Source organism: Pelodiscus sinensis, chromosome 4 (genome assembly GCF_052426305.1).
Source record: "Pelodiscus sinensis isolate ZL-2025 chromosome 4, ASM5242630v1, whole genome shotgun sequence".
NCBI classification, from domain to species: domain Eukaryota; kingdom Metazoa; phylum Chordata; order Testudines; family Trionychidae; genus Pelodiscus; species Pelodiscus sinensis.
Window position 1 is genome coordinate 76,550,266 of NC_143055.1, and position 19,051 is coordinate 76,569,316.

General features: G+C 45.4%; 1 protein-coding gene across 2 annotated transcripts in view; it reads left to right on the top strand.

The window, feature by feature from the left end:
• Positions 1-811: 811 nt before the first annotated feature.
• Positions 812-19,051, top strand: part of SPMIP2 (sperm microtubule inner protein 2) — a 104,441-nt gene continuing 86,201 nt past the window's right edge. The window contains exons 1-2 of one of the 2 annotated variants that reach the window (XM_075930141.2): positions 812-1,047; positions 16,272-16,504. In XM_075930141.2, coding sequence (XP_075786256.2) covers positions 981-1,047; positions 16,272-16,504 — 300 coding nt within the window. In that variant the 5' untranslated portion in view covers positions 812-980. The remainder of the gene's footprint in view (positions 1,048-16,271; positions 16,505-19,051) is intronic. The other variant, XM_075930139.2, reaches the window with a different exon arrangement.

The following is a 19,051-nucleotide window of genomic DNA, read 5'->3' on the forward strand; positions in this document are numbered from 1 at the left end:
AACATCTGAGTAATATCCTGTGTCGACTGTTTACTGAAAACGTACCCTTAGAATTACAATAAAATGCAATAAGTACTGATGATAGAACAGGGGACTACTGAGTCTGCTGACTCTGTGTAACGGGTAGGAGAACAAAATGCAATGTCTATGAATATATCAAAATATGACATCAACTGGCAAAAAGTAAAATACCATAAATCCTGCTTACACTACATTAATGAAAAGTGATGCCTCCATGTAAGAGCCAGCACCCAACAGAACATGTTAGCCTGGTGTTGGTGGGTAGTTTAAAGTCTCTGCAGCTGAGTGGTGGGTGGGATGTGGAACATGTCATCACAGGCCACTTGTGACAGGAATTCCAAGGGAGGCTTTACAGCTAGTGTCTTTCATGAGCACGAAATTCAATCCCAAATCAAAAAAGTTTAACAAAGGCAGAGCAAAAGAGAGACCTGCATGTCCCTATCCCACTGGTTCCTAGACTGCAGGCCAGTGATTTCAGTTCTGCAGCATGCAACAAGCTTAGCCCTGTGACTATACCCTGCAGAACTGGGCAGTCTAGTGGTATCTGGGGCCTTTACATATGACCTACACCACCACCCCAGGACTGTAGGACCAACCACCCCCTGGGGCAAGCCTGCATTAAGTAAGATCTGGCGCCAACCCAGACCTTGCTTCTTGCAGAAGTTTCCCTTGAGGTGTTACCAAGCCATTTAACATCCTCTCGCCCTCCCCCCCCCCGAATCCTCATTCCAGACTGTCGGGCTGCGCGCCTGGAGAATGCGCCTCTGGAATGCGCGGCTGCTTGCACAGGGACAGCGTGTCACAATGCAGCTGCCGCCGAGCCCAGCAACTGGCCCGCGCCGGTTGCTGCCTGCAGAGAGCCCGCAGCTGCCGCGGCGCCCGGTGCTGAGCTGACTCCGCCGAGCAGTAACCGCGGCAAACCGCAGCCAGGCAGGGAGGGAGGGGCAAGGGGCTGCGTCATGCCCACCAGCGCCCCTAGGCCCGGCCTAGGAGCAGCCGCCACTGGGAAGCGGATGATATTTACAGGTAATTAGTGCGTCTCTGCCCCTGCACCGGCACAACCGGATTGCCGCGAGGTAGCTGCTCCTGAGGGCCGAGCCCCTGTAGCCGACAGAGGCGGCTGAAGGCGCAGCGGTAGATAACTAGCTGCATCCTACCCAACACGACAGCGCTGCCAGCATTGCCACATTATCATCACACTATAAACGAGCATTTTCTACATGACTGGTTCCCAGCAGGAGCAACAGGGGCGCAGCGCATGCACAGAGCAGCAGTAGCAGTACTCTGTGCAATAGGCTGTGCGCTGGTGCTGCGGCTATCTTTGATTGGAGGGGAGTCCTCGTAGCTCGATTGAAACCCTTCTTTTTCTTGCTCTTTTTTATTATTATCCCGGCTGTCCCCGTCAAGTCAGTGTCTCCATGGTTCAACCCTCCGGGCTTGGTTAATGGGTGCGTGTGAGGGAAACGCACCCGGAGCACGAACGTGAAATCGACACTTCCCCGAGCTGGAAGCGCTTGTGTGCTGCTCAGCCGTGCGCGTTCTGTATTGAAAAAGCGCGCCCTCGGCCTAGGCATTGAACAAAGAGGCCAGCTCAGCATCTCAGAAGAGCGCCATGTCTGAGTGGCTGTAGGAGAAGCTGCTGGTAGCGAAAGAGATTTCTAAGCACTGCAGTTTAATAGCAGTTCCCAAGCTGGATGTTTACTAGAAACCCATTTGCATTTGAAATGTCTGGAAAACAGGCGACAGGGAAAAGGCCCTGCAGCTACACTGAAGGACTGAGAACAAACTTCAGTGTATTTAGCTTTGAAAAGTGCCTCTTAAAAGTCCATCCTGAGTCTCTAACTTTATAAAGAATACATAGCTTGACAATTGAATTATACACATTCATTTGAGAGGAGCATATTGAAATTGAGCTATCCTATCACAAGTGATTGTAAAATCACTTAAGCTTTCCCTTTCATACTTGAAATGCAAAGAACTGGAAACAAAATATGAATTGTAGAAAGTATTTCAGACATGGTCCATATAATTGAGAGTCATGTATCCAATACCTTAGGCTGTACTCTGTATATTATATACAGAAGTATAGTTCTGCCAGTGGGGTATGATCCCAATAAGAAAGTATTAGTAAAATATATTTGTGTTTGTGCCAGTGTAGATTAGGGATGTTAAAATGATTAACTGGTTAACTGTTTTAACTCAGGGCCTGATGCCTGGCCCACTGCCTAGCCCCATGATGGTTGTGGCTGTGGGGTCCCACCGCAACTGGCCCACTGGCCCCTCCGTGACCAGGGCTGCCTCATGGTTACTGGTTAAATGTTTAATTTCTTTAATGTAGATTAGGGATGTTAAATATAGTTTAATCGATTAATAAACTAATCGATGGATGTCAATAAGCAGGGGAGCTGCAGCGGGATTAGCTCCCTGTCATGGCAGCTAATCCCACTGCAGCTCTACCTTTAAAATGTATTAAGAACCAGCAGGCTCTTAATACATTTAAAGGGCTGAAGCACAGTAGGGGGACTCATTGCGAGCCAGGGCAGATGATTGCTGGCTCTTGCTGGGTCCTCCATGCTGAGCTTCTGATTTTTAAATGTATTAAGAAGTTGCCAAAATTGGGAGTATCTACACAGCAATTATTTCAAAATAGAGCGCTCTTCCTCCAACTTCCCTTACTCCTTGTATAATGAGGGTTACAGGAGTTAAAGTAAGAAGTCCTCCATCTTGACAGTTTTTCGACGTTATTTTGAAATAATGCTAGTTATTTCAAAATAATATTGCTGTGTAGTCATATCCTAACATAATGTCTATACTATTAATTTTTTTCAAAATAACTTATTTTGAAATAACTCCTGAATAACAATTTTGAAATAGCGTGTCCACACTACAAGCAAGGCTCAAAATTAGTCTGAGACAGGCCCCCTTAATGTGGATGCACTACCTAAACTTAGGGTACATCTACACAGCAGGGCTTAACTCAAAATAAGCTACGGAAATTGAGCTACGTCAATTATATAGCTTATTTTGAAAATGGAAGTGTCTACACAGCACTTATTTCAAAATAGAGCACTCTGACTTCCTTTACTCCTCGTACAATGAGGGTTACAGAAGTTGGAGTAAAAAGTCCTCCAGCTTGACAGTATTTTGACATTACTGCCTGCTGAGTAGACACGGACTAAATTATTTCAAAATAACACTAGTTATTATTAGTCCTTAGAGTCCCAGGAAACACTGGGGAGTAATTATTTGGAATGACTCTGAGGAGTAGTTATTTCAAAATAGCAGCAGTGCCACATCCACACAAATTCTATTTCGAAATACAGGCAGTCCCCGACTTACGCGGATCCAACTTATGTCGGATCCGCACTTACGAACGGGGCTTTCTCGCCCCGGAGCTCACAGGCAGCAGTCAGCCACCTTGACCTCTGGGGCGAGAAAAGCTGCTCCCGGTGCCCCTGGTCTGCTGGGGACCGTCTCCAGCAGACCAGAGGCATCGGGAGCAAAGCAGCAGCCCCGGCGGGTTTGCTCGCGGTGCCCCTGGTCTGCTGGAGACGGTCCCCAGCAGACCAGGGGCACCGCAAGCAAACCCGCAGCAGCGGCGTGTTCCCCCGCTTCTGAGGCTTTGCCAGAGCAAAGCCTCAGAAGCGCGGGACCCCGCCACGGCTGCGGGTTTGCTCGCGGTGCCCCTGGTCTGCTGGGGACCGTCTCCAGCAGACCAGGGGCACCGGGAGCAAAGCGGGTCCCGCGCCACAGCAAAGCCTCAGAGGCGAGGCACCCCGCCGCTGCAGCTTTGCTCCCCGTGTCCCTCGTCTGCTGGGGGGGGGGGCACAGCTAGTGTGCGCCCCCCCCCAGCAGACCAGGCTTTTGTTGTGGACCCTGGGGCAGAGCAGCTGGGGCGCTGCCGGTTGGTCCCGCAGCGCCGCTCTGGGCACTACTGGACCAACCCGGCAGCACCCCAGCCCTCTGCCCCAGTCGTCCTGATTCAGCCGCTGCTGGTCAGTTTCAGCAGCGGCTAAATCAGGACGTCTGGGGCAGAGCAGATGGGGTGCTGCTGGGTTGGTCCAGTAGCGCCAAAGAGCCGCGCTACTGGAGCAACCCAGCAGCACCCCAGTTGCTCTGCCCCGGGCTTCCTGGAATCAGCGGCTTCTTGGAAGCAGCAGCTGACTTGGGGTTCTTAAGTTGAATCTGTATGTAAGTCAGAACTGGCAGTCAGTTTCAGCAGCGGCTGAATCTGGACGCCAGTTCCGACTAACATACAGATTCAACTTAAGAACAAACCTACAGTCCCTATCTTGTACGTAACCCGGGGACTGCCTGTAACTATTTAAAAATAGTGCCAGTGTGGATGCTCCAGTTCTATAACTATTCAAAATAAACATGATTCCTCATGACAAGCAGGAGTTATTATTTTTTAAATAACCAGCCTGTTATTTCGAAATAATGCACTTGGTAGTGTGGATGCTCCACCTGTTATTTCAAAATGAGGGGAATTATTTTGAAATAAATCCCTAGTGTAGACCAGGGCTAAGGTGCTACAGTAATACACATAGGAACAGCCATCCTTGATCCCCAATTCCTGGAGTTCAAACACCATGGTGTACACATGGAGAGACTTTCCTGGGGCTTACGCCAATTTAATTAAGCTAAAATCAGTTTTCGTATTGATTTAACAGGTGCAAGTGCATTGTGTGGGCAAGAATGCAAACTGACAATCCCTATAATTCTCTTGGGGTCAGATATTCTCAGTCAGATGGACCTTTTACCTGGAAATGCCTCTATCACGTACACTAGAACAGAACTAGAATGTATTGACCATCCATGCAGGCTGAAATGCCAAACTATCCATTCAGGAGCTTTCCATAAGCCAAATCAATAGCAGAGTTGAGATTAGCATTGAGTTCCCTGCTCCCAAATCTAGTGCTCATATTAATGGACCATGCCTCTCTCAAAGAAGCTGTAACTGCAAAATGCATATTGTAGAACCAACAAATGAACTTTACATTCTACATATATAGAGTCAAACTCAGTATTTTCACCAACATTACACATTTTCATTCACACTTTTCCTCTCATTATCCCCTCTGTGGAAGGTTTTTAGGCCTTTGAATCTGCATAGAGGCACATCTACTAACCATTCCTGTTCACTTGCCTCACCATGCCACTGAAATCCTCCTCCATATATTTTTCCCCTGTTTGATCTGCCCCTTTATCCAACAAGCCCACAATTTTAGGCTGTATTTAGAGTCTCTTGTGGCTGTAGAATACACATGAAGCAGGGTTTAGCCTTAGAGATGCTGTCTGCAAACTCAGCACTGCATGGGCTTGCATTGAATCATAGAATCATAGAGCTGGAAGAGACCTCAGGAGGTCATCAAGTCCAGCTCCCTACCGAAGGCAGGACCAATCCCAACTTAATCAACCTAGCCAGGGCTTTGTCAAGCTGAGACTTAAAAACCTCTAGGGATGGAGATTCCACCACCTCCCTAGGTAACCCATTCCAGCACTTCACCACCCTCCTAGTGAAATAGTTTTTCCTAAAACTTGACACAATTTTTGAAAAAAGTAACATCTATTCTTCTGAAATTGAGGGGGGCCACTAGAGAATGCTCATCTAACATGCCGTGGGGAGGCCTTATCTACCCTGGCGTTTTCCTAAAAATCTCCCAATGTGGTATTATACCAGTAGTAGCAATATTGGGGCTATTACCATAACACCACTGATAAACTGACCATTAGTATTTAATCTGTCTGTATTACTGACTCCAGGGCTGGCTCTAGGTTTTTTGCTGCCCCAAGCAAAAACATTTTTGGCCGTCCCCTCCCCCCCTTTTTTGTTGGCTTTTACACGTTTCACTTTTCAATGGTTTTTGTTTTTGTTCTCGTTTTTGTCCCAGCATTTTAGCCCTATAAATAACAAATATAATTTTAATTATTTTTTTTTCCATAAAGGCAAAGGCACTTCAAGTAAACTCCTCCTCCCCTTTCACTCGCTGCTGGGTCACAACAGCCTTTTCCCTGCTTTGTCCAGCCCTTCCCTATGGACAAGCACCCCTCACTCCCGACCCACATGGGGAACAGGGTGCAGGGACAGCGAAGAGCCAGAGGGGCATGGGGAACAGGGGGAGCAGGGTTCACCGTGGTGAATGGGAGGCACAGAGCCAGAGGGGCGTGGGGACCGGGGGAAGCAGGGGGACTGGGGTGCGCAGAGCCAGAGAGGTGCGGGGAACAGGGTGGGAGGTACAGGGGTGGTGCGGGGAACGGGAGGCGCAGAGGCAGAGGGACGCAGGGATTGGGGGGAGCAGGGTGCAGGGGAGGCACGGGGAATGTGATGCGGGGAACAGGAGAGGCAGAGAGATCGGGGTCCAGTGGCAGTGTGGAGAATGGGGGGCACAGACCCAGAGGGGCACAGGGAAAAGTGGCTGTGGGATGCAGAGGGGGCGCAGAGCCAGAGGGGCGTGGGCCGGAGTGCAGGAGTTGTGCAGGGAACGGGCAGCGCAGAGCCAGAGGGGTGCAGGGATCGAGGGGAGCAGGGTGTGGGGTGTAAGAGCAACACAGAGCCAGAGAGTCGCAGGGAAGAGGGAGAGCAGGGGGAGCAGGGTGCGGGACACGGAGAATGAGCGGGGTGGGCGCAATGTGCCGGGTGGCTGGCAGGGAGCGGTCTCTCGCCAGCGAAAGGGGCTGGGGCCATGGCAGGACTGGAGACGGCGGGGCGGGGCAGAGTCTGGCCACACGGCGCTCCGCAGCCAGCTCCCAGAGGCACGCCTCCAGAGTCGAGCTCCTGCAGCCCTTTAAAATTGGTGGAGCAGGGTGGGGCCGGGCATTGCCAGGGGCGGCTGCTTACCTGGAAATGCCGCCCATGGAAATGTGCCACCCCAAGCACATGCTTGATTTGCTGGTGCCTAGAGCAGGCCTTGACTGACTCCTATTATTGTTACTGTTGAAGCTGAAGTACAACAGTTGGAGATGTTTAGAAAAGTGCCAATGTAGATAAAATCTAACTGGCCAAGTCTAGCCCCGGGCTATACAGATTGTATTGGGTTTGTAATGCTTGATCCTTTGCTACTGAAATCTGTAGAAAGATTCCCACTGGCCAGTCATCTGGCTGACACACACTCTCCTATGAGTAAATATTTTTCTGTGGAAAGCACACTTGTTAAGAGTGTAATGTTGGAAAGTGATCATCACTCTTTGTCCTGGCCACATTTAATTCAATAAAGTTGCAACATCTTTATTTGATGAAGGCAGTATCACCATACTATTGTAAATGTTTGATCACTGACAGGCAATTTCAACATAAGAGTAATAGTCAAGGTTATTTTTTAAAGAGTCAAAGGGAACTTAATCACAGCCTTAGTTCAACTAAAATGCAGTGTTTGCTTTTAGTGACACAGAACAATGAAGTGCCAGTAAAGCAAGCAATACATTTCACATCATAACTTGTTGGCTGTCAGGGCTAGTAACTATATTATGCAGGTTTACAGCCTACTGTATTAGTTCAAGGTTAGCATAATTTTCATATGCATTTCTGTAACTCTTTGTATAAAAAGAATTAACTTCAATATTTTTGTTTTCTAATATGGTTTTAGAAGGAGGATTTAGGCTCTGCAACATTGGGGTAGCCTATGTACCCAACTGTTAGGTACCCTGCTACTTAGTGGAATTCACAGCCCTGAGTTAAGTGGTGCACCTATCTTCACTTGTGATTCATAGCCATGAACTCTCTCTTGTGTGTAAATAATTAAATATTCATGGAAGCTGAGGGACAAAACCTGGCTGTCATGTCTCAGCTGAGTGTTCTAACCACTGGAGTATAGAGTCATTCTAATGTTGTCTCTGGCTCAATTACTATTTAATTATTTATACTAAGTGGAACAACTTCACGAGGAGAGCTTAAGGGAAACCTGTCCCATAATACCTTATAGTCCAGTGGGTTAGGACCCACCTCTGGGAAGTGGGAGATTTCAATTAAAATATCTGTTCTACGTCATACAGAGGAGGGAATGAAACTTGGGTCTCCCATGTGCTTTAATTACTAGAATAAAGGCTGAAAGAGAAAGAAATGTACAATCCTCTTCTCTGGTTGTTTTGTGCGGGTTTCAACATACTCCAAGCACATCTACTGATTGGGCCCCATACGAAATGTAGAAAGGAGAACTAATTTAGCTGATTCTTACATGTGAGTTGGGAGCTGAGCTGTTGATCAGTGTCAGAATTTAAGTAGCTGTTAGAATTCTTTGAGGTGTCAAAAAAACCACAGAAGATCCTTTCACGGATCAGTAACTGGGTTAAAAAATAGAAAATGAAGAGTAAGTAATACATGGTCACTTTTCACAACAGAAAGTTGTAAATAGTAGGGACCAGTGTTGGTCAATGTATTTCTAAATTATCTGGAAAAGAGGGTGAATAGTGAGGAGGAAAAGTTTGCAGAGGACAGTTAAATCCAAAGATGATCAAGAAGAGAACAAAAGGATCTCACAAAACTGGATGACAGGGCAACAAAACAGCAGATGACATTCAGTGTTGTTAAATTCAAAATAGTGCACATTTGAAGACATCAACCCTCAGGTAATGTCTTTCTAGGAAACCAAAGTCATAGTATCACAGTACAAAGTGGAACAGATCGGTTAGCATAAGTAGTTGATATATATTTCAAGGGGCCATTGAAGCTGTTCCATCATGTATTTAGCTGTGACACTCTGAGTTAGTTCCCTGGACCCAAAGAAGAACTCTTTGTAAGCTTGAAAGCTCGTCTGTCTCATCAACAGAAGTGCAGGGAGATCCAATCACTTCTGCCACATCATGCCAGGCCCCCCGGTAATCCCCAAAGCTGCGTCCGCAGGGAGTGGGTGGGGCGATGGTGAGAAGGCCAATGTGCAGTGGCAGTAAAAAAAGCTGATAGGATGTTAGGAGCCATTAAGAAAGGAATATAAAAAAGGGAATAACATAATGCCTCTAGATAAATTCATTGTATACCGATACCTTGATTACTTCATGCAATTCTATTCATGCCATCTCAAAATGTTACACTACAATTGGAAAAGGTACACAGATGGGCAAGGAAAATGATTAGGGGTAGAAAACAACTTCCATTCAAGGAGAGATTTGAAAAGACTGAAGGTTTAAGCCAGGTCTGGGTTGGAGCCGGGGAAGGCTGCCCTGGTTCTTACAGGGCCATGGTTTGCCTCTGGGTCACCCCAGCATGTAAGGGCTGGGCTGGGCTGGGCTGGGCTGGGCTGCGGCAGATATGGGGTAGGCTGCTGTGGTAGGAACAGGGCCAGGCTTCCCTGGCCACAGATAGATTTGGGCCAGGAGGGAGGCACCCCAGCCATGGCAGATTCTGTGGATGACTTTAAGGGTATGTCTAGACTACATGGCTCCGTCGACAGAGCCATGTAGATGAGTTTACTAGACATAGGAAAATGAAGCAACAATTTAAATAATCGCCACTTCATTTACATCAAAATGACCGCCACGCTGTGCCGATCAGCTGTTTGGCGGCACAGTGGGGCAGTCTGGACGTGTCGTGGTTAACAAGGGAAGCCTTTGTTGACCGCTCCAGTATGCCTCGTGAAATGAGGTTTACCGGAGCGGTTGACAAAGGCTTCCCTTGTCGACTGCGGCACGTCCAGACTGCCCCGCTGTGCCACCAAACAGCTGATCGGCACAGCGCGGCGGCCATTTATATGTAAATGAAGCGGCGATTATTTAAATCGCCGCTTCATTTTCCTATGTCTAGTATACTCATCTACATGGCTCCGTCAATGGAACTATGTTGTCTAGACATACCCTAAGTCATACTTCCCCAGCTATGTCAGATTGGAAGCCGGGCTAGGTTGGGGCCAGGCTGCGGCAGGGGCCAGGCTGCGGCAGGTCCCCACCTTAGTTGGGGTCCTTGAACACCTGCATGGCACTAAGTAGGCAACTGGATTGCCACACAGTTTACAGGAATCAGCCTCTAACTGCTAGAAACTGGGACTAGATGACAGGAGATGGATGACTTGGTAATTGCCCTGTTCTGTTCATTCCCATTGAAGTGCTTCCCATTGAAGCACTGATGGAAGACAGGATCCTGGGCTTTGTTTCTCTAACCCAGTATGCCCAGTTTTTATGTTCATGTGCCCAACCACTGACATTTAAGAGTAGAAATGTAGCCATGTTAGTCTGGTGCAGCTGAAACAAAAAACAGGACTATGTAGCACTTTAAAGACTAACAAGACGGTTTAATTGGTGATGAGCTTTCGTGGGCCAGACCCACTTCCTCAGATCAAATAGTGGAAGAAAATTGTCACAACCATATATACCAAAGGATACAATTAAAATTTTTCATTTTTTCATTTTTTCATTTTATAAAACAATTTCATTTCAATTGTTCATGTTTTTTAATTGTATCCTTTGGTATACAGGCAGTCCCCGGGTTACGTACAAGATAGGGACTGTAGGTTTGTTCTTAAGTTGAATTTGTATGTAAGTCGGAACTGGTACATATTGTAGGGGAAACTCCAGCCAAACATTTCTCCAGAGCTCAGTTTTATTCTTCCACACCTCACTTCCCTCAGTCCTTTATTCTCAAGCTGAGGTGTCTGCTGAGAAAAGCCATTCCGCATCTCCCTGGTCTGTTGGGGGAGGCGCTAGCTTCGCGTCTCCCTGGTCTGCTGGGGGGAAGCAGCTAGTGCGGGGTTGCCTCACCCCATTTGTAAGTAGGGATCTGATGTAAGTCGGATCCATGTAACCCGGGGACTGCCTGTATATGGTTGTGACAATTTTCTTCCACTACTTGATCTGAGGAAGTGGGTCTGGCCCACGAAAGCTCATCACCTATTAAACTGTCTTGTTAGTCTTTAAAGTGCTACATAGTCCTGTTTTTGTGACATTTAGGAGAGTACTTTAACTGTTGTAAACTCTGTTGCCTAGGGAATTTAGGTGCCCATAGAGTTAGATGACAGCTTTGTGGCAACTTTGTGGAAGTTAGTGGTACGTAAGGGCTGGTCTACACTAACATCAGCATAGCTACGTTGACCTAATCCCCAGTGTAGACAGAACTAAGTTGATGAAAAATGTTTTTCCATTGACGTAGCAAACAATTCCCCCAGGGAGGTAGATTAACTACAGCAACAAGAAAACCCATGCAATCACTTTAGTGAGTTTCTACACTGAAGCAGTACAGCAACACAGGTGCAGAGCTGTAGCTGTGCTACTGAAGCATTTTAAGTACAAACATAGCCTAAGTGTTGGAACTTAGGTGCCTAAAATGGCACCTCGGTTCCTAAATCTCCCTTGTTAATTCCATCACTAATGTTCTAGCTCAATTTTTGATTGCTAGTCAGTTTCCAATGGTTTAAAGAATATATGATTATCCTTAAAAATAATTCACCTTAAAATAGTAAGAAATGAATTTATTTTTGCAATACAGCCTGTACATTTGCTCCTACCATTTTTTTAATAAACAAAGTCTCCTGCCACTATATTGGCATACTCACATACCTCCAAAGATATGTGGTGAGAATTTTAATGTTCAAGTGTTAGGTCTTCTGATTTGATTGACGATCCTAAGGTCAAAGGCAGACATCATATGGTCTCAAAACCTGTCTTGTCAGGAAGATAAAGAAGATAAACCAGAACAACTGTATGATAAAGCTGCCCTAATATGACTCCTTTGCTCCTGAGCTATATGGCTTCAGCCTCTAACATCAGCACAACGCTGACTGACTGTTGGCAGGTGGATTAAAAATAAAGTTTGCTTTTGTTTCTCCACTTCTCTTGCTTTGTTCCAGTCTGAGACTCAGATTGTTCTCTGAGAATCAGGCTTAGATTTTTTTTTAAAAAAAGCTCAGGCAAATAAAAACAGTTAAATGCCATCATAGTGCAGCTTCAGGCACACGGTAGAGAGAACATCCCAGAATTCTTGCAAAGATTAGATTAGGAAGTTAAATGATAATACTTAGTGCCGTGGTGTCCAACCAGTTCTGAAGCAGCCAAAAAGCTAGTGGCTAGCATGTTGGACACTATGGACTGAAATTTAGTGTCAAGAAATTTAGATCGCCCCATATTCATTATGGGGGACTGAATATCTGTGAATTATAGGTTTGAATCCAGTGTGGGTTGGTTGACATAGCTAATGCCTGTGTTGTATCTAGAGCAGGGGTGGGCAATAATTTTTGGCCAAGGGCCACTTCAAGTGGCCTTGGGCTACCCCAGAAGGGGCGGGCCTAAAATGGAAGGGGAGGGGCCAGGATGCTTCCAGGCTTCCCCACCCCCAGACAATGATTGGTCTGAGGGTGGGGGAGCCCCTTTGCCCCTCCTTCCCACTAAGCACTGATGCCCCTGGCAGGGCGGGAAGAGGCTTTGCATGCTCCCCCACCTCCTGGCCAATCAGAGCTTGGGGGCGGGGAGCGCACAAAGTTTCCTCCGCCCTGCTAGGAGTGCCGTACACTCCTCCCAGGGTGGGGGCAGGGCGGAAGAAGCTTTGTGCACTCTCCGGCCCCCAAGCTCTGATTGGCCTGGCGCTGGGGAGCATGCAAAGCCTCCCTCCCGCTGTGAGTGCAGCGTGCTTCTTGCAGGGTGGGTGTAGGACAGAGGAAACTTTGTGCACTCCTCCTGTCACCAGGCCAATCAGGGCTTGGGGGCAGGGGAGTGCGTGAAGTCTCCTCCTCCTGCCCTGCGTATTTGGCCTGGGGACGGGGGAGCAGCAGGGCCTCCATGGGTCGGATCAACCCACTTGGACGCCCGGATCCAGCCTTAGGAGGCCCTTTTGCCCACCCCGAACTAGAGGAGTTGTGTTTACATAACTGTCAGTCTGGCTCCTTTCAGAAGGAGAGTTTTTAAGTGGACAAATGTATGTATAATAGGGGTGGGCAATAATTTTTGATGGGGGGGCCACTCCAAAATTTTGGTAACGAGCATGAGCTGGACTAATCTATAGAGGGGGTGCAGAGTCTTGGATGGAAGTTGGGTGAAGAAAGGAGCTTTTGGTTACGAGATTGGGGTGCAGGAAAGGGTGTGGGGTCTGAAAGGGAGTTGGGGAGAAGGAGGGGGTTTACGGCACATAAAGCTTCCCCCTCACCCAACAGTCGCAGAGAGTCATATGGAGCAGCCAGCTGCTCTGATCTCTGGAGCTGCTATCTGCCTGTGGATCCAGTAAGGTGGGCTGCGGGCTGGATTGAAAGGCTTGGCAGGTTGGATCTGACCCCCAGGCCGGATCTTGCCCACCCCTAATGTATAAGTTTGTGATTTGTTTGCTTTTAGCTTTTGCTAAAGCACTGCAGAGATAAAATGTGCTTACCAAACTACACATCTACACATTCACATTTTGGAAACATACCCAATTACAGTACGATTTCAAGCAATATTTCTCAGTTTATAGCATCACCAGTTAATCTCCAAAAATGCTGCTGCTCTGAGAACTGATTTATCAATTTTAAGAAAGAATAAGCCGTGGACAGTTTTATCATTGGTTGGTTACAGAGTCCACTCTTCTGAGGTGTTAAGCATCTCCTGCAAATTGACGAGTGTTGCTGAGCACACTAAACAGTTGTGTACCCTTGAAAGTGTTTCTGAAAAAGTGGGGTATGAATTTCAAGTGCAACAGCTATTCCTGAATAACTCCATGTGTGAAGTGAAATAAGAGTATTAACATATGGAGTGAATCAGGAACACATAGATCAAATCCACGCGTAAATATTAAGCAACTTACAGGATTTGATCTACATCATATATCAGCCAGGCTAAAGACAGTCACTATCCAACTGGGATGATGACTTTGACCCTCATTCTGCAAAGACTTACACACATACTTAACTTCATGTATTGTGAGTAGTCCCATTGCCAGCTTCACATGATAAAGTTTCAGTCATCTGGGACTGGGAGTTATTGTTCTGCTGGTAGATTGAACTTTGTAGGGAAGAGCAACATAATTCTCTTAGGCTGTGTCCAGACTCAGGGGTTTTTTCGGGAAAAGTAGCCTTTTCCCGAAAAAACTTCCCCTGCGTCCAGACTCAAGCCGCGTTCTTTCGAAATTATTTCGAAAGAACGCGGCTTTTCTTTCGATGGCGGTAAACCTCGTTTCACGAGGAAGAACGCCTTCTTTCGAAAGTTCCTCTTTCGACAGAAGGCGTTCTTCAATGTAAATAGGGCTTCTTCAAAAGAGAGCATCCAGACTCGCTGGGTGCTCTCTTTTGAAAAAGAGGATTGCTCTTTCGAAAGATCCGCCTGCAGTCTAGACGCGATCTTTCGAAAGAGGCTCTTTCGAAAGATGCTTTCGAAAGAGCCTCTTTCGAAAGAAGCCTGCAGTCTAGACATAGCCTTACGGGGCACAATGCATTTAAGTGATTTTGGCGTAGTTAGCTGTTCACTGCATTTTTAAGCAGTTTGTTTACCTGCCATGAGGCAGGACAGCAAGAGGATTTATTTAAGTATTTATTTAGATTTAAATAAAATAATGTTTATATAGACCTCTTGGCATTCACTGTAACACATAATTAATATTATAAAACAAAATTAAAAAAACAGTACAAATCTCCAGCAGCATTAACCTAATTATTCATAAAGGAGCTCTGCTAGTCTCTATACAAATCCTGCCCTTTCCCACCCCTTCATTGTTCTGGGAATGCACCCTGAGTACTCTCCAAAAGGCTAATTGAACAGAAGTCTTCTGCAGCATTCTCAGAAAGTAGCCACATTCAGGCTATTTTGGACCAAGATAGGAAGCACATTACAAAGACTTTGAGCTGTCATAAAGAACATTCTGCTATTGGCTGCCTCTCTTCTATAACAAGGGGAACCTATTCCAATGTCTTTGATGACTGCAGGTGGAACAGTATAGCACAATTCCTCAAGATTCAAGATGGAGGCTTTTAGATACATTCCACCTTCTTTCTCACTCATGGAGAGTTTACAATTGTTCCTTCCTTATTTGTTATTTCCTTACTCTAAAAGGAAAGACTGAACATACATACTTCACTCTTTGTCTATAGAAAACATTCTTTACAAGGAGTAAATTACACAATGGCAAGCATTAGACTAGTGATGTACAATGTATACCAACTATATTTCTACATATTAATGAATGACACAGGTTTCTTTTAAATGAAATCTGAATAGCAGATCAACATGTGTGAATAGTGAAGGTTATTTTATGTAGTTGAAATGTAAAATGAGGTAATAATGTAACTGGCAGATCTGGAAAATGCCAAAAGAAACTTAACACATACAACATTGATGTTCCAAGCCAAAGGTGTCAATGTCTACTTTATTGTGCTCTCATGGCTAAAGTAATGGGAAGAAGAGAATTAACTTCCTTATATCCAACTAGATGGTACTAATGATATTCCTTTCTGAGTAGGTCATTACTGCTGGTGTGAAATCTGTATAGTATAGGGTAAAAAGCACACAAAATATTAGATTTCACAGGATGACACCAGAATTCTGTGAAGCTTTTTTCATGGCCGTGAATTTGGAAGTGCATTACCTATTAGGGCAGAATCAGATCTGCAGTTACGAATGGGGCTTTTCTCGCCCCACCGCCCGTGTACTCCGGGGCGAGAAAAGCTGCTCCGCGTCTCCCTGGTCTGCTTTTTTTCCATCTGGCAGCATGTTGTAACCAAGGTTGAATCATAGAAATGTAGGGCTAGAAGGGGCCTTGAAAAATTATCTAGTCCAGATCCCTGCACTGAGACAGGTCCACATAAAGCCAGACCAGCGATTCTCAAACTTTTTGGGCTCCGGAGCCCTTTACATGCGTAAAAATTTATGCAGAGCTCCAGCGGTCCACTGATTGTATGTATTGTACCTATTGATGTTTCCAGTTTGTCAACCTCACGGAGCCCCTGGAAATGTCTCGCGGAGCCATGGGGCTCCACGGAGCACAGTTTGAGAAACACTGAGCTAGACTATCACTGATGGGTGTTTGTCTAACCTATTCTTAAAAACTTCCAAAGATTCAAATTCCAAAGCCTCCTTTGGAAGTCTATTCCAGAGCTTAACTGCACTTGTAAATTAAGCCCATTTCTTTTTGTCCTGTCTTCAGTGGACATGAGTACAATTGATCAATCTCCTCTTTATAACATACCTTAACATATCTGATATAGATAGAATGAGCATGCACTATTCTTATGCAGTGCAGTGAAACAACTCTTTAAAAAGTTGTTACACTGAAGTAACTGAGAAAATAAAGTCTGGAATGACACACACTAAAGTAGTAAGAAATGTAATCCTCCCGTTTTATATAACCAATTTTTAATTATTTTTTCCCTAAGGCCCAGATGCTATTCGTGATTACAGAACACAGTTCCCTGAATATACTCGCTATATCGGAGCAACCACTCCAGCACAAGGGGCCACGGGTGATGTTGAGTATTTGTGGCGGACTGCCCCCTGGACGACTTCTATACTGCCCCACAAACGTTCCTACCCTGGACAAATTGGCTGGGGAGTAAGAGAATTTAGTTATCTCAACAGAGGAAATATGTTCAGTGGCAATCAGATTAAGGTAACTACTCAAATATTTCTCCAGAATTTTATCAGATGCTATCTAGATGGCATTAAAGAGTGTCTTGCTTTGCAATGTTGTGCTATACGAAGTGGTTAATGGAAGAACAAGATAGAACACATTTACTTGAAAAGGCACCATTTTTTAAGATCATGAACAATCAACAGTGTTACAAAATGTATTAAAGTGGTTGCACTTGAAATTATACTAAGCATTCATAAATCTTGAATTTTATGAAACAAATTAAATGGGAAAGTTGTGTTGTGTAATGAAGACATGCACTAGAACTGTGCAAAATATTAGCATCTTAAATCAATTGAGCCCATATGTTTGCAAACATCAACCCACTTTCATGAAAGCTTGGGAAAACATTTTCAGAAATGGACCCCTGAAGTTAGGCTCTCAAGTGCATGCACATGCCTAAACAAATGGCCTGATTTTAGACAATGCTGTATGCACAGCACTTCCCATTGATGCTAGCTTTAGACTGCCAAGTTTTTTAAATCTTGGCGTTGCTGGGAATCTGACTACTCAGAAATATGGCAGGAGGAAATGACTGGAACATTAGGAAGAAACTAACTTTAGGATAAAAGTTTCCATTAAGGATTGCAAGGTTCACTTCAGGGTTTGAGTTTGAACTTGAAATTTAAGGGGAACCTATAAGTGATGGTCCATTTCCAAATACCCTGAAAAGAATTGCAAGCATGAACTCCTCAGTGAGAAGAATCCTGCAAGATTTGATCAGATCAAGTATTCACTACCTCTGAGAACTCTGTTAATGCTTTTGTTGTGCTCAGCCTCTTGGGGAGCAGAAATAGAGAAAAGAATCTCAAGACATTCTTGAGCGTGTATACCTCCACTCTGGGTGTTGAATCTGCAACCTTTGCTTACCACTGCAGTCCCAGTGGAAGTCATTATGGGATGCTTGGCATATGTAAGGATTCCAGGAGAGTGCCCTCAGTGTTTAATTTTTGCAAAATTCTTTAGTTTTTTTTATACAGTTGCAAAAATGGCATATTTTTATTAAGCACATCTGACTAATTTCACCTGAGGCCCCAGTCAGGTTGGGGCAGTATCGTGCTCAGTGCTGTACAAACATATACAACACAGTTCCTGTCCTGAAAGAGCGTTTTTGTATTGCTAACACATAGCTTACCAATATCCAATAGTGTCTGCACATTACATAACTGCACACTGCACTCCTAAAAAAAGGTCAGTTTACATATTTAATCCTCTCTTCACCCCCAATTATTAGTTCCGAGTAGTTGATTTCTTACCCCAATCATGAGCCCCCGGTGTTTTTCCACTCCTCCACTGGATGCAGTTTCCTCTCCCCAAGCTTCATAATTGTGAAAAGGATCAGAAAGAAAGGCTGGAGGAGCCTGGGCTTATCTTTCTTCCAACATCTTGTGAAGAAAAGCAGGAAGGGGCAGCTGTCTTGTTTCAGTCCTGTCCCACCCAGATGAGGATCAGGATGGAAAGATGGCCCTTCCAACTTTTATCCCCTCAGCACAGTAACACAGGAGCACAGTAGCAGAGAATATAAATAGCTACAAACATAACCGATTATTTCCGTTGGTGGACAGGTGAGAACCGTTGTTTGAGTTTACCAGCAATGGAAAAGAGAAAGCCCAACACATTATAAGAACTAGTAGAAAAGACCAGCAGACCTTGGTTCTAAATTGTTAAAACTTTAGTTTCTCTGAGTTATTCCTCCATAGCTTTGACACAGGGAACTAAAAGACAGCTGAACTTGAGGCTGTGAAATCCGCATTTAGTCCTAAGGGCATACTTTGGGCACCTTGCAAAATATTGCCCTTTCTATGTCAAAGTCTGAACCTTCATTGATTGCTTTTCTGCAAAATCTGAACAGGTGTACATTCCTAGGAAGAACATTGACATTGATTAATGTCTCATGATTCTTTGTTCAAACAGTATATCTTGCTCAAATGAAGCTGGTCTGAGAAAAAGTTTTATGAAAGCACTAGAAGATTTACTCGGCATTGCTCGGGTCCTTAAGTCACATAAGTTTTGGTTTTCTTCATTTAAATCATTGTTCTGGGAGATGAGGGGTACACTATGCAGGCTGCCCCGGGGGAAAAGAGAATAACCCCAGCCCTCTCTCACTGCAACTGCTAATGGCCACTGGAGCTGCAGCGGGCACAGTCAGGGGGAGGGGTACATGTCCTCCAGCTGGGGTACAGACAGACACACTCAGACAGACTCTCTGAAGTACAGAGTAATTAGCTGTCCCTTTCTCTACCTCTTCCCCCTGCTGGCCCAATAGGGTTATAGCTTTCCTGGTACCCATCACTGGTCCCTTGTAGTCCCACTATGGATATTCTGCAGCATAAGTGTCCCTCTTACCAGACCCCTCCCTTTCCATTTAAGAGAAGCAATCAAATTCCAGCCACATCCCATTGTCCTGGCACAACCAAACCCTGCTTTAGGTTATGATAAGAGGAAGCTTCAGACCAAATGTGGTGGTCTTAGCTCTTACTGTTTAGGAGATGCCCTTGAACAAATGGACACACACATGTATACACA